General features: G+C 36.4%; 1 protein-coding gene across 1 annotated transcript in view; it reads left to right on the top strand.

Annotated features, from left to right (window-relative positions):
• Window positions 1-11,171, top strand: part of LOC139316898 (transmembrane protease serine 7-like) — a 38,723-nt gene extending 27,552 nt beyond the window's left edge. The window contains exons 11-17 of the mRNA XM_070943753.1: window positions 451-558; window positions 665-775; window positions 1,903-2,019; window positions 3,456-3,633; window positions 6,217-6,485; window positions 9,965-10,101; window positions 10,998-11,171. Coding sequence (XP_070799854.1) covers window positions 451-558; window positions 665-775; window positions 1,903-2,019; window positions 3,456-3,633; window positions 6,217-6,485; window positions 9,965-10,101; window positions 10,998-11,171 — 1,094 coding nt within the window. The remainder of the gene's footprint in view (window positions 1-450; window positions 559-664; window positions 776-1,902; window positions 2,020-3,455; window positions 3,634-6,216; window positions 6,486-9,964; window positions 10,102-10,997) is intronic.
• Window positions 11,172-16,172: the final 5,001 nt, after the last annotated feature.

Raw genomic sequence — 16,172 nt, 5'->3', positions numbered from 1 at the left:
TCTATATAACTGGTAGTAAAACCGGCAGGAGGCTCTGCCCACTGACCCCGACATCATCAAATTGCTTCTGCACTTGCGCGGCCCCGCTGTGAACTGGTAGTAAAGGTAAGTAGAACCCACCCCTGGTGTATATGTCATGAGGAAAGGTGAATTACAAATGAATCCTGAAAATAAGTAAGTTTCAGCTTCTACTACCATGTTCTATTATCTCATTTTTACAGCAACTTCAAAGTAATATTACTACAACTTTATCAAAAGGAATATTTAGTAGGACAGTTGCCCCTTTGAAATTAATAACAGTAGTGCTAGAATACTATTTAATCATGTTTATATTTGAGCTTATTTTCTTAAAGCTCCTGCTTGCTTTCTCATAACTTGAACTTTAAAATGAGAACAGGAAGTTTATAGAAAACCTGAAATCACAATGTTTCCCCCCCTTTTGCCTTTTAGCTTGTCCACTTGGGTCTTTTGAATGCCACAGTGGGTTATGTATCCAACAAATTCAGCTTTGTGATGGAATCAATGACTGCTTTGATGAAAGTGATGAATTGTTTTGTGGTTAAGTATCTGCAGTATGCAACAACTAAAATATAGTAATAATTCTAGTTGGCTGCTATTGTTTATGTAAGTGATTTATTGCTTATCTTCCTTTGTTTTTTTTTAGACATACCCCCCAAAAATTGTAGTAGCAACTTCTTAACACAGCACCGTTCTTTTATCTGCGATGGAATAAATAACTGTAAAGATGGTCAGGATGAATTACATTGCACAGAAAGTGAGTCTCACCGTACAAACAAATACCGTGTTTCCCCGAAAATAAGACCCTGTCTTATATTTTTTTGAACCCTGAAATAAGTGCTTGGCCTTATTTTCAGGGAGGTCTTATTATTTTGGGGCATGTGGAGCAAGACGCAGCTCCTCTTGCTATGTTACCTGATTGCCAGCTCTGTCTCACTAACCCTAACCAGAGGAAATGGCGGGGACCGACTGCGCATGTGTTTAAATATTTTTGGGGAGGGCTTATTTTTGGAGAGGGCTTATTTTCAGGGGGCTGCTTATTTTAGCGTATGCGCTCAAAAGTGTGATTGGGCTTATTATCAAGGGATGTCTTGTTTTCAGGGAAACAGGTAATAATATCTTATTAGGTAGATATATATCTCACAGGTAAATATATCTCATTCTGCATCCTGTAGCAGATTAGAAATTAGATTTGTAGCCAAAGGTATGTATAATTGGGGGCAAGCAAAATGGCAGGCACAACTATAGACTGAAGCCCCATCATTTTCTATGTTCATAGATATTGTACATATGTACAAATGATACATCTCTTTAGAGGCCCTTGGTTCAAATCTTGTCTTTGGAATTCACTGGCGGGTTCATTTTGCTTAATCTTTACAACACCCTGATATACAATATTATCCTGATATACACAAGTAATAGTGATTGCCTACCACTTTCTAAGAACTTAAGATGTTTTGATCTAGTGAATTGTGCAAATGTGTGGAAAACCAACAGGAAATAAAAAAGCAGTAAAGTTGGAAGATTTAAAAAAAACATTCTAAAGAAAGGAAATGGAAATCATTCCTCTACTGATGCCAAGAAAAAAAAATGTGGGCACCACAGCATTTGGAGTTGTAGAAGGGGCATCTGTAATGGCAATCATTAGCTCCAAAATGAGGAATTCAGGGAATTGAAGTCCATACATCTGAAATTGCTGAGGTTGAGACATGCTTGCTCTGGAGGATTCTTTCACAGATGGTGAAATGGTTTGTTTAGTTTATTTATATTTACATGTATATATTTATATCAAGGGTGAGGGGTGTTTACCAAAAAAATTCTTGAATGACTGTTTTGACTTCTAGAAACTGAAATTGTTTGAACATTATAGTTATTGCTTTTTAGGCATTCCCTGTACCAGCAATACTTTTAAATGCAACAATGGCATTTGCTTCAGGAAACAAAATGCGAGGTGTGATGGAATCTTGGACTGCCTTGATCGAAGTGATGAAAATAATTGTAGTAAGTATATTTGAAGGACATGCACAAGTATATTGATATAATATATATTCATTGCCCTTTTGATCTAGTCCTCATTGTTTTTCTAGAACTTATACCTTTTTTAAAATATTGATTTCTAATATTTAGATTGGTAGGTTTGCCCATCAAGCAAAGTTTGGAATTGACTACCTTCCTTTTCAATTATTATTTCATTAAGATAAAACAGTTTTTAGCTTTCAACCTCCCAAGAATACTTCATAACTAAATAATGTATTTTGCAGGTCTATACAGACAGTAACAGCACTAGGACAGAGATCATCTGGCCCATAATTAAAATTAATCAGATATGAAGATAATTTTCTTTTATAAAAGGTTTCCTGTTCACATAGTAATTTTCTATACTTTCAAAGTATAGTACTTTCAAAGTATTCTAGGTGCATAAATTTACTTCCAGCCATATAAACTAGAGCAGTGATTCTCAACATGAGCCATATGATCCCAAGGGAAGCATTCCCTTCCCAAGGGAAGGGAAACATTTCAAGGAGACCACAGTTTAGAGTCGGGTGTCCAACCTGGGCAGCTTTAAAACTCAACTCCCAGAATTGTCCAGCCAGATGAATTGAAATCTACAAGTCTTAAAAATTGCCAAGGCTGGATACCCCTGGTTTATATTAATTAACAGTACAGAGGATAAAGTGCCTTTTTCCCAGCTAATAATCAGCTAACAGCAATAACGATAAATGGGGCTCAGAAGGTCGTGACAAGCAAAAAAAGGCAGAGAATTCCTATATGAGAGTATCCAAATGAAACATAACACATGTATTTTGCTATTATAATATATTATTACGTGCTAATTTTTTTCATGGAACTGCAGCTAGGTAGCTGTCTTCTACAAGATCAAACCATTTTCTAAAGTGTATAACTACTTTGCTAGGCAGTAACTTTCTATACAATTCCATTCCCGCCCCTCTCCGAATTACTAGTTTTTTAATATATGTTCTCTAGCTATGTTACATAGCTGAAATGTGGCTGGATAATGCTTAGAGTAGAAACCGAACTGTTCCATGCATCAGGGTTTACAGGCTGAGATTCCAGAACCGCTTGCTAGGATAAGCCCTTTTGAAACATGCAATTTTTAGTGAGGCAAAGGAGGAATTATTAAACACATAAAGAGTAACAAATAATGTCAATTTAATTTTAACTGATTATAATTTGTGGGAGCTAGGACTATTTGTCCTGGCACAAGGTACTTCCTTGTCCTTTTCCCATCCATCATAGACTCTGGCAAAGGTCAGCTCTTGCCATTAGCCTGAAAAATTGGATACCCTTCTGGATATGCTGTGTGGCATTTCCCAAAACAAATAAGATAGCAATTGATTCAGTTTATAAATAACACCGGTTGCTAGTGCAGTTTTGCTAGGCAAAAAACATGCTAAATTGTTACATTCTTTCAAAAGGCTGTGGCAGTACTAGATACAGCAACACTCACAACCGGATTGTGGGAGGTTCTGAGACCAATGAAGGAGAATGGCCCTGGCAAGCCAGCTTGCATTTTGCTGGAGTTGCTTATTGTGGAGCCTCTGTGATATCAAAGGAGTGGCTTCTCTCTGCCGCCCATTGTTTTCAGGGGAACAGGTAAGTAAATAAAATAATTATAATTTTGAGATAATGGTGCATAAGCGCACCAGCGTGCCTACCGTCCCTGTCCTAATGTTTTCTTTTATTCATATCCTTTTATATATTTATAATTATGTTTACGCTTGTATCTGTCATAAAATACATGCTTGACGAAATAAAATAAATAAACATAAAAAATCTTTCTTTAATATCATGTCACACATGTGATCTCTTGTAGAGCACAATGGGTATATTGTTTTTCCCTTAATCTGCAACAATCAGTCATACAATGCAATCATGACATTAAAGGTAAAAGTAAAGGTTTCCCTTGCACATATGTGCTAGTCGTTCCCGATTCTAGGGGTCAGTGCTCATTTCCGTTTCAAAGCCGAAGAGCCAGCGCTGTCCGAAGATGTCTCCATGGTCATGTTGCCAGGATGACTAAACGCCAAAGGTGCACAGAACACTGTTACCTTCCCACTGAAGGTGGTCCCTATTTTTCTACTTGCATTTTTTATGTGCTTTCAAACTGCTAGGTTGGCAGAAGCTGGGACAAGTAATGGAAGCACACCCTGTTACACAGCACTAGGGATTAGTACCGCTGAACTGCCGACCTTTTGATTGACAAGCTCAGCATCTTAGTCACTGAACCACTTGAACCACCGTGTCCCTTCGTGACATTACCAACATCCAATTATAAAACTAGTTTAATAAGCAGTGCATAAGATTGTCCTGTTCTTAGCATTTCAATATCTCCCTTTCCTCGGGCTGTCTATCTCCTGGATGCAAAAATCCAGATAACCACTTAGTCTGGATGTAGGAGTCTTAACTCTTCCACGTTAGCCTGTAAGTTCTCTGTGGCTCATGGGTTATTCAGCTTTTTTAGTGCAAATAGAAGGGTGTCCCCCCCCCAATGTGCCAGATTCACTGTCACAAGGAAATGGCAGAGACTTAAAAAAAGACAAGGACATCAAGAACCACAACTGAATGCAGTCATGTATATTAACCCTAAAAGTTTTTCAGAATCCAATGCAGAGTCTGCAGGTTTGTGTAGCTAATAAATCAATATATGACCACTTTTTTCCCAATGTGAAAAATACAAATGAGTACAGTAACATTGTACACATGTATACATTCAAGTGTATTCTTCCATACATTCAAATCCATGCACAGACAGATAACATGATATAGGCCTGCACACAAATTTTTCCCACATATCAATATTTGTCAAAGGCCTTTGATGTTTTCATATTTACTTGCTCATTTACTAAAGCAAACATCAAATTTCAAGAAGTTTTTGTTCCTGCAAAGCTAAGGACTACAGAGCCTTGTCTATATAGGAGTCAGTCAGGCTGTGTTCTGAAAGGACTCCATTATCACAGGCCGTAGTATAAAAGGACCTTCTAAAGAATCAGCAGGGTAAATCCATTGTTATTTGGGAAGACAAATAGTATCTTGGGTACAGACCAAATGCTTCCCCAAAGATTCCAAGTGGAAGTTGCAACTTCTAATTACTTCTCTAATTGCTTAGTTACTTAGAAACAGGAAAGAGCTCTTCAACTTGTCCAAGTCCCAATTTCTCTGTTTCATTTGTCTTAGAAAGTCCCCCCCACTTTTTTTCCCTGTTCCTACTTCCTCTCCCCTCAGTTGCAGTTTTTTCTGAAGGAGATGGATATGGATTGAAAGCTCCCCAAAAATTGTATTGTACTCTTAGTATTCCAATTAACTTATGTATCAGTTTTGGTCCAACAGTAGTCATTTAAAATGGAATAGATCTCTATCTCTCTACTACCTGCTTGTCTTGCTCAAACAATTCATTTCATTTAAATTATTTCTCAGGTTGCTTCTGCAACTCTGGGTGGCTAAGAATAACTAAAAACATAACTATAAGATAAAACTAACCACAATACTGTAATGTTAATACAATGTAGCTGAGATTCTCAAGAAGTTTACATTCTTCAACTACACAGTGGTACAATTGGCTCACTTGGCGTGCTAGTTCAATGCCTGAGGGAATAACCATATTTTCCAATCTTTTCAGAACACTGACAGGGTTGAGGCCCTCCAGATCTCAGGGGGTTGATGTTCTGTAGGGCAGGCACAGATATTGAAGCTAATTCCATTCCTTTTAGCTGTTACACAGCCCATTTTTACAGGAAATATGGATTTAGAATTTTTCTGGAATAATGTTAGTCTAGAATAATGCTAAACTATATTCCAAGGAATAAAGCACAACCATTGAAAACTCTTGTGCAAATCCACATTTAGCCACTTGCCTCCGCTTTAGTTAAAGAGAGAGACAGGTGATTTTTTTCCCCCATAGACCCTTAAGTGAAGAAAAAGAAACAAGACCTGTTCTTAACTTATTCAGAATATCATACAGACATAATAATACTATTTTTCATTTGCTAGCATTGTGTCTGTGATTAAATAGAGATCACTAATGGGGAACAGCACTAATATGTAGGTATACATTTTTGTATAGTTCAAGCACTTAATGATAACCCTTTATCTTGATCGCATGTCGTAGATATTTGAATGTTCAGTCATATATATTTGAATGTTCAGTCATATATATTTGAATGTTCTGTTTTCGTTTAGGTTATCACATCCTAGAATTTGGACGGCTTACTTGGGAATGCACACAAAAGGAAAAGCCAAATTTGTGTCCACTTTGAAGAGAATCATTGTCCATGAATATTATAACAGTCAAAATTATGATTATGACATTGCTCTGCTACAATTAAGCACCCCATGGCTTGAGACAATGAGATGGTCAGTTGGGCCAATATGCTTACCTCCCACCATACACAATGTGCACCCTGGAGAAAAATGCTGGGTAACAGGCTGGGGACAGAAGCAGGAAACAAGTAAGCCCACTGCATTGTATCATTCATTCATCTGTTGCCAATAAACAAAGGACTTATGTAAAAATAAGTAGTCAGCAACATTAGAAAGAAGTGGTGCTTTCATGCTTAGAATGATGGTAGCAGGGTCAGAGCATTATATGGCGAGTTCTGCCCTTTTTGTCTGTATTACAACAATACATAGAACAAAAGGAGGAAGGCTTGATGCTGGTTTTACCATTCTAACCGTCTCCTCCTTCCCTTTGGAAACCCTTGGAAGCACATAAAATATGTTATAAATAAAATTGTTTAAATTTTAAAAAAAATATTTATTATTAAAAAGAGGGAATCTAGATGAAATGTAAACACATGAGCTTAAACAATTATTTCTGGGTTTTTTTAATTGGCCAAAACAGCAAATACCAAAATCAGTGTTCAGTTTCATTGTATCCATGTTAAGGGTATAAATTTTATTCATTTTATTACCCACTTTATAGAACGGCAATTGGTTTATTATATAATTTGCAACAGCATTGTTTTAAGATTATATCCTGATATCTTGATATCAAGATATCCATATCTTGATATGTATTTATCTATTTATATTTCATATTTCTTAACCACCAGAAACCATATTTCTTCCTCAAATGTATTTGTATAGCTTATGTCAGCAGTGGTATTCAGCCGGTTCTAACTAGTTCGGGCTCCACCCACCCACCCGGACGTTATCACAGCCCGTTTTTTACGCTCTGCGAATGCGCAGAGGCGCGCTCACATTTGCGAACTGGTAGCGAAGATAAGTGAATACCACCACTGGCTTATGTGTCTGAACATATATATGATAAATCATTAGATCAAAGTATACATTTTCTTGATTTCTCAATTCACTTAATCATAAAAAGCTTTTGTACACAAGTTTCCCATTTTGTGCAGTAAATTTCTCAAGAAACTATTTTTAACAGATTTCTCTGGTAAGTTCTCTATTCTCCAGTGCAGCATTTTTAATCTAAACTTTCATCTCTGAATCTATGCCATTTGGAACGAGCTCCCCCTGGAGATACAGAGGATCCCAGATTTACGCACTTTCTGCCATGCCCTCAAAACCTTTTTATTTCAACAGGCTGGCCTGGCCTAACTTCCTTTTAATTGTTAATTTTAAATTTGTTTTAAAACAATAGGGGTGTTTTAATTTGTATGGGCCAAATTATTTAATGTGCTTTTATATTGTTTTTTAAATTTTGTATTATGTGTGTTTTATCCTTTGGCTGTTCACCGCCCTGAGTCCTTCGGGAGTAGGGCGGTATATAAATCCAAAATAAAGTAAAGTAAAAGTATGCAATTTCCAGAAAAAATATTCTTGTTCAAATGCATTTCTTATTTTTTAAAAAAAAATTGGGGAGGGCAAGCAGATTTAAAACCAAAGTAAGACATGCATGTGCTAGCAAACTTTGTTCAGTATTATCTGCTGTAAAGGCATCCGATTCTCTCATAATTAATATATACAGATCTCATCTAATATCAGCGATTCCAGGAATCTGTTCTCTCCTTGGAAATTCAAGCGTAAAAATTTAATAAATACCATTTTAAAGATTCTTTGTAAATTGACGTACTAAGGGAAAAATCATAAAACATAAAACAAAAAATCATAAAATTGACGTACTAAGGGAAAAATCATAAAACATTTATAATCTAACTTCCTAAACATTCTGACCAAATAAATTTGTCAAGAAATACTGATGATACTAAGTTAGGAATATCTTTGTAGTCTAAGGACTAGCAACAGGTTAATCACAGGTGAACATGTTCATGTGTACCGTGATTCCCTGAAAATAAGACCCTGTCTTATATTTTTTTGAACCCCGAAATAAGTGCTTGGCCTTATTTTCAGGAAGGTCTTGGAGCAAGATGGGGCTCTTTTTGCCATCTTACCTGATTTCCAGCTCTGTGTTTAAATATTTTCGGGGAGGGTTTATTTTTGGGGGGAGGCTTATTTTAGTTCATGCGCTCAAAAGTCCTATTGGGCTTATTATCAAAGGATGTCTTATTTTGGGAGAAACAGAGTACATATACTGGTACAAATACTCACACAGATGCACATATACCACTCAGCAATTCTTAAATATGATCAGCAGTAGCCAAAATTAAAACTTATTTTAAAGATCGTTTTTAATGGCCAAAATCTTACAGGATGATCAAATCTCAGCTTTCTCAGTATTCTTAAGAGGTCTTCATTTAAAATTCCTGGCAAGTCTGTGAAACTATCGTAAATTTTATAATTATTTTATAATTATTCTATAATATCAAAAAGCGTAGTGCATTGGAAATTTTACCAAATTTGGCAACTTGTACAATTCCAAACAAAGGAAACTGGATACCTGCAACACTGAACAGTAGTGTTGGAACACCTGGAACATTTGCCAGCTTCTTTACATATGACATGGATATAGTTTACTTTTTCACAAACCACAACAACTTGGGCCAACCAAATGTTTCAATTTAAGTAGTATCTGAAGTCCGCAAAGCAGAAAGCTATTTTGAAAATCGCACAATAGATTCATCATCATTAGTAATGTGAATAGTCTAGACTGCCTGATAATTATACATATATATAACCTGGTCTTCTAATTCATTTTCAATTACACTATCTACCATACTCTCTTTTACAACAGGGGGTTATTGCGTAGATTAATGAAATAATGTAACTATCTTAGAATGCTTCTCAAACTGTGGTCTGGGGATCTCCAGGAGTCTTGAGACATTTCAAGGGATTTACAAAGTTAAAATAAATAAATATTTTCAAATGTGTCAAATTTTATTTCTAATACATTTAACTATCAATAGATATAACACACATAAACCAAAGTTCTTTGAGTGTCCTCAATCATTTTTAAGAAGATAAAGAGAATCTGAACCCAAAGTGATTGAGAATTACTAGTCTAAAGTATGTCATGTTATTAATTTCTTGGAACATAGCTCTTTGGACCTCAAAGGATGTTATTCTTAGGAAACAGTAAGCTAATAGCTAAATTCCAAGCATACATAAAATACATAATTTTATTCATCACTTGTACTGTGTGTTTTTAAAATAGCAATAGCACTTAGACTACCGCTTCATAGTGCTTTACAGTCTTCTCTAAGTGGTTTACAGAATCAGCCTATTCCCCTAACAATTTTACTGACCTCGGAAGGATGAAAGGCTGATTCAACCTTGAACCAGTCAGAATCGAACTCCCGGCAGTGGGCAGAGTCAGCCTGCAATACTGCATATTAACCACTGTGCCACCATGGCTCTTTAAATAATTCACTGCTCTGGTATTTTATATTTTGAGACACATTTTATATGCTGTTTCTGTGAATTATGCACTATGCTGCATTTTGCTGTGCCATACAAAATACACAAATACATATGAAACAGTTTGTTGGTTTATGAAAATGGTGCTATATAGTAAAACGAGATACTGGAAATGTATTTTCTTGCTTTATTATGCTTTTCCTCGATCCAGATGATGACACACCAGCAATTTTACAGAAAGCAGAGGTGGAAATTGTGGATCAAACAGTTTGTCATTCAACATATGGGCTTATCACAAGTCGCATGCTGTGTGCTGGAATAATGTCTGGAAAAAGGGATAGCTGCAAAGTAAGGAGTTTACTTTTTTGCCATGCATACTTGCTACCCCTCCCAAATAATCATAGATTTGGAACCACTTAGAATTCATGGTTATAGGGTAGACTGGGAAGCTGGAAAAAAATCCGGAAAAGGCTGGGGAAAAATCACTTCATTACTGTTGCCAAGAAAATGACATGACATTTCCATAAAATAATGAGAGGTGAACTCATGAAATATTAATTTGAAAAATAAGAACATTTAGTCTGGGTTTTTTTCCGCTTGTTTTTCTCTTCTCTTCTCTTCTCTTCTCTTCCCTTCCCTTCCCTTCCCTTCCCTTCCCTTCCCTTCCCTTCCCTTCCCTTCCCTTCCCTTCCACTCCACTCCACTCCACTCCACTCCACTCCACTCCACTCCACTCCACTCCACTCCACTCCACTCCACTCTACTCTACTCTACTCTACTCTACTCTACTCTGTGTTGTGTGTTGTGTCATAATGAACATTTGCTCAGAATGCTTGGGGCTACAACTTCCAGAATGAATGAACCCAGCCAAGATGAACTTAATGACTCTAATAAAATGATAAGTTATTCAAGGAATATCTAGATCATATTTCCTACTGAGTAATTTTCATATTGGAGGAGGAAATGGTTCCATAATCAGTGATGAACAATATTGTTTCACATTATAGATAAACTCAATTGCCATAGAAATAAAATTCAAATATAAATAATTAATAATTGATAGAAAAATTATAAATTAATTTATAGTCCAATCTATGATATTTGATTTTTTTCTTGTCAATTAAACTTTTTCCATCATTAGTTGTACCAATAATCTTATCACTAAAATAATACCATTGTGCATACTATCTAGAGAAACATTGCTCTCTAAACATTGTTAACTTTTAAAAATAATCTCTTTTTAGGGAGACTCTGGAGGACCTCTATCATGTCGAAATAAAGGTGACGGAAAATGGTTTTTGATGGGAATTGTTAGTTGGGGCTACGGTTGTGGAAGACCCAATTTCCCAGGAGTGTATACAAGAGTGTCAAAGTTTGCTACATGGATACAAAAATACATGCCTTCAGTTTTTAGCTAGTAGTGATTATATTCCAAAAGCTATGAAACATTGTTATTAAAACCATATTTAATAAATTATTATGTTTTAATTGCATTGTGAATTTAATCTTCATGACTAGAAAACCATGTGTCTTTGTGAAATACATATTATATCATTCATCTTAAAACATATATTTTGTTAACATACTGCAATATTCAGAGGCAGAATTGGTACAATCTTAGCTTCCTCCCTCCCTCCTTGCCTTTCCAGCATGCATTAGACTGAGCTGTCTTTGAGGAACTTACCTGAACGTCCCTTCTCTGTGCGCTACTGGAGAATGTGATGGTCACATTATTAGTCAGGATAACCAATTATTCAATCAGTAGAACTGAGCCTATTGTAGGGTTGCTGTGTTGGATACAGTTCAGTTCCAGCTCCCATTCAAAATGACTGTCACCACCTAAAAGTTATATATAGTGTGATACAGTACTATGATATAGCAGACACTGCCTCACCAATCATGATCTACCTTTTAGATATCATGAAGTGGACAAGATATGGGCACTTCATTTTGCACCAATTACAGTTTCTAGATAGGTAATGTCATATAGAACACATTGAAGAAGCAACCTAGAACTAGGAATTTGATTTCCAGGTTTTTATACTCACTAAAGCCACATTCTGCATTTTGTACCAAAGGAAATCAGGTCCTGGCCTTATTTTCTGTGATAGTTTCATAGCAGTGTTTCATTCCCAATTCCTTTAATTTCACTTGGTAGGACTTAGTTTCTAAAGAGTTTCTAACATATTTAAAACCAAAATCATATTACTGTTTAATGGCCTGGGTCTGGAGGCTATAACATATGAAGAACAGTTGCAGGAACTGGGTATATCCAGTTCAATGAAAAGAAGAACTAGGGGTGTCATGATAGCAATGTTCCAATATCTCAGGGGTTGCCACAAAGAAGAGGGAGTCAATCTATTCTCCAAAGCGCCTGAAGGCAGGACAAGAAGCAATGGATGGAAACTAATCAAGGAGAGAAGCAACTTAGAACTAAGGAGGAATTTTCTGATAGAAAATTAGAACAATTAATCAATTTAATTGTCCATCAGTTTAATTTGCCTCCAGAAATTGTGAATGCTCCAACAAAGAAAGTTTTTAAGAAGAGATTGGACAACCATTTGTCTGAAATGGTATAGGGTCTTCTTCCTGAGCAGGGAGTTGGACTAGAAGACATCCAAGATCCCTTCCAAATCTGTTCTGTTCTGATTCTAGTAACTTACCAGAAAGAACCATTTTGTAACATTTGACAGACATCTTCAAGACCAAAAAAATGGTAGTCATAGGTCTGTTAACTTGAAAAAGCAGGAGTGAACAGCCCAGAATTTGAACCTGAAGATGAACATGCATATACATTTCATTAGATGTGCTACTTGCAGAATTATTTCTATAGTTTTCTAGAAGAAGTCTGTGTTAAAGGGATAATGCCAGGGTTTCCAAAATTAAAGTGGTTTTATTGTTGGACCTTTGTGATAAGACCACCTGAACACTTGTGATGAAAAAAATAACACCATATTATGTTGATGGAATTAGAAGCAAAGTGATTTATGGGTACAAATAAAATATTCTAGTGATACATCTATAAACAAGTAAATTTACTTAGGATAGTGAAAGTAACCTAGTATTTGGCATTAAGAACTGATATACATGTATCAAGAAGATTATGTTATTCACCTTTTGTGCAAAAAACTAAGTTTCCCATTACGTTTATTAGATAACAGAGTAATTATTAAGTGATCTATATTGGGTAAAATGGGAAACATTGTTAATGACATCAGGGACTATTGATTAATTGATGATGTTATTACTGAAATAATTACAATAATTTATCACCAGCTCCCATTTTCGAATGACAAATTTGATTTATATGGGAACTCAGGGATTTCAAAGTCTGCCTTGAATCTACATTGGGTAGATTTCAGTGACAAATTGTTGAAACGGATACCACCTACCACAAATTCAAAGCATATTTTGGAATGTCTATTTCAAGTCTTGGGGGGGGGGGGGGAAATGGTACAACACTAAAAAATACTAGGATTAAGTATGCATTTTGATGCAAATTTTAAAAGTAAATGCACAATTGAAACCAGAGATCTTTCTTTTGGATTTAATGGGTAAACCAATAGATACGTCTTATGGAACATTGTTTTTATATGTGACAAGAGCAGCAAGACTTTTATATGTCAAAGCTGGAAGGACATACAGGTGAAACTCGAAAAATTAGAATATCATGCAAAAGTTCATTTATTTCAGTAATGCAACTTAAAAGGTGAAACTAATATATGAGATAGACTCATTACATGCAAAGCGAGATAGTTCAAGCCTTGATTTGTCATAATTTTGATGATTATGGCTTACAGCTCATGAAAACCCCAAATTCGCAATCTCAGAAAATTAGAATATTACATGAAATCAATAAAACAAGGATTGTACATAGAACAATATCAGACCTCTGAAAAGTATAAGCATGCATATGTACTCAGTACTTGGTTTGGGCCCCTTTTGCATCAATTACTGCCTCAATGCGGCATTGCATGGATGCTATCAGCTTGTGGAACTGCTGAGGTGTTATGGAAGACCAGGATGCTTCAATAGCGGCCTTCAGCTCTTCTGCATTGTTCGGTCTCATGTCTCTCATCTTTCTCTTGGCAATGCCCCATAGATTCTCTATGGGGTTCAGGTCAGGTGAGTTTGCTGGCCAATCAAGCACAGTAATCCCATGGTCATTGAACCAGGTTTTAGTACTTTTGGCAGTGTGGGCAGGTGCCAAGTCCTGCTGGAAAATGAAGTCAGCATCCCCATAAAGCTCGTCTGTGGAAGGAAGCATGAAGTGCTCCAAAATCTCCTGGTAGACGGTTGCGTTGACCCTGGACTTAATGAAGCACAGTGGACCAACACCAGCAGATGACATGGCTCCCCAAATCAACACAGACTGTGGAAACTTCACACTGGACTTCAAGCAACTTGCAGTGTGTGCCTCTCCATTCTTCCTCCAGACTCTGGGTCCTTGGTTTCCAAATGAGATGCAAAAGTTGCTCTCATCAGAAAAGAGGACTTTGGACCACTGAGCAACAGACCAGTTCTTTTTGTCTTTAGCCCAGGTAAGACGCTTCTGACGTTGTTTGTTGTTCAGGAGCAGCTTGACGAAGAATACGACATTTGAGGCCCATGTCCAGGATCCGTCTGTGTGTGGTGGCTCTTGATGCACTGACTCCAGCCTCAGTCCACTCCTTGTGAAAGTCCCCAACACTTTTGAATGGCCTTTTCCTGACAATCCTCTCCAGGCTGCGGTCATCCCTCCTGCTTGTGAACCTTTTTCTTCCACACTTTTCCCTTCCACATAACTTTCTATTAATGTACTTTGATACAGCACTTTGGGAACATCCAACTTCTTTTGCAATTACCTTTTGAGGCTTTCCCTCCTTATGGAGGATGTCAATGATGGTTTTCTGCACAACTGTCAGGTCAGCATTCTTTCCCATGATTGTGATTCCTACTGAACCAGACTGAGAGACCATTTAAAGGCTCAGGAACCCTTTGCAGGTGTTATGGCTTAATTAGCTGATTAGAGTGGGACACTTTGAGCCTAGAATATTGAACCTTTTCACAATATTCTAATTTTCTGAGATTGTGAATTTGGGGTTTTCATGAGCTGTAAGCCATAATCATCAAAAGTATGACAAATCAAGGCTTGAACTATCTCGCTTTGCATGTAATGAGTCTATCTCATATATTAGTTTCACCTTTTAAGTTGCATTACTGAAATAAATGAACTTTTGCATGATATTCTAATTTTTCGAGTTTCACCTGTACAAATATTTACAATAGAAGAATGGATGAAGCTGAAGGAATTGGCAGAAATGGTAAAATGGGCAGCCTTAATGAAATTTTATTTTTACTTAGAAACCATTTTTGGACTTCTTGCAAAAAAACTGAAAGAAATGAAAAATCAGTTTTGAGATATAATGATTAGAGTTATATTATACAGCTTGATGTATTATTTACTTGTACCAAAGAAAGTGACAAGTAACTCTCCTTCCTTCCTTCCTTCCTTCCTTCCTTCCTTCCTTCCTTCCTTCCTTCCTTCCTTCCTTCCTTCCTTCCTCTTTTACTTTTTTCTGAGTTTTTCTTTTTTCAATTCTTGTTTTCTGTTTCTTTATCTTTTAACTGTAATTTTTTTGAAAATCAATAAAGTTAATAAAAATCATTTTCAAAAATAGATACAACTGCTACCCTTACAGTTACAGATGTAGTGAAACCATTAATTCTGGATTCATATAGTTGAATGACATGCATATTTAACTGATTGCCCCTTCTCTTTCCTCTGCCATCTGTTACATGAAGAAACTAACATAGATCAATGCGGCACATTCAGATCTGTTGATCTTAAGTACAAAGGGGTTGAGTGAATCACATAGTTATGTTTCAGTAATAATAGTAATAAAGAGCAGAGATTCTTCATATGCTGTTGCCACTGGCCTCTGTTCAACACTTAGTAATATTCATGCCTCTGTTATATTCATCTAGATCTCTGCCTGCTGCCACTGCAAGTTGTGTTGCTAATAATTAACCCGGGCCTTACAATGCATTTGTAGGTGCCTTCTTCCTATTCTTGAATGGTCATGGTCTACGGTGTATCTGCCATCCAGGTCCCCATAATTTTCTAATTCAGATGTGATTTTTATAAGGTGAACTGGAATGCAATTTGCCTTCATTCGCGAATGCAGTTTCCTTTATGGTTGCCCATAATCTTATTCTATTCTAAATGAAAAGCAGTGGTTGTAGTTAGTAGCACCAAGTGTAAGCCCTTATGCTGTGAATTTGTTCATATAAACAGTTATGTCAAGCACTGGACAGTGAGTCATCACAAGAAAAATACTTATGTTGCCTAGAGCATCTTCCGTTTCTATTTAGCATCTCAGGAACAAGTCAGTGGATCATATCTGCAGAATTCCTTATTTTTTAAAAAAACAAATACA

Source organism: Pituophis catenifer, unplaced genomic scaffold, assembly GCF_029215685.1.
Source record: "Pituophis catenifer annectens isolate HBS135680 unplaced genomic scaffold, rPitCat1.0.hap2 SCAF_4, whole genome shotgun sequence".
NCBI classification, from domain to species: Eukaryota; Metazoa; Chordata; class Lepidosauria; order Squamata; family Colubridae; genus Pituophis; species Pituophis catenifer.
The sequence above is the reverse complement of the archived record's forward strand: the minus strand, read 5'-3'. Positions and strand labels throughout refer to the sequence as shown.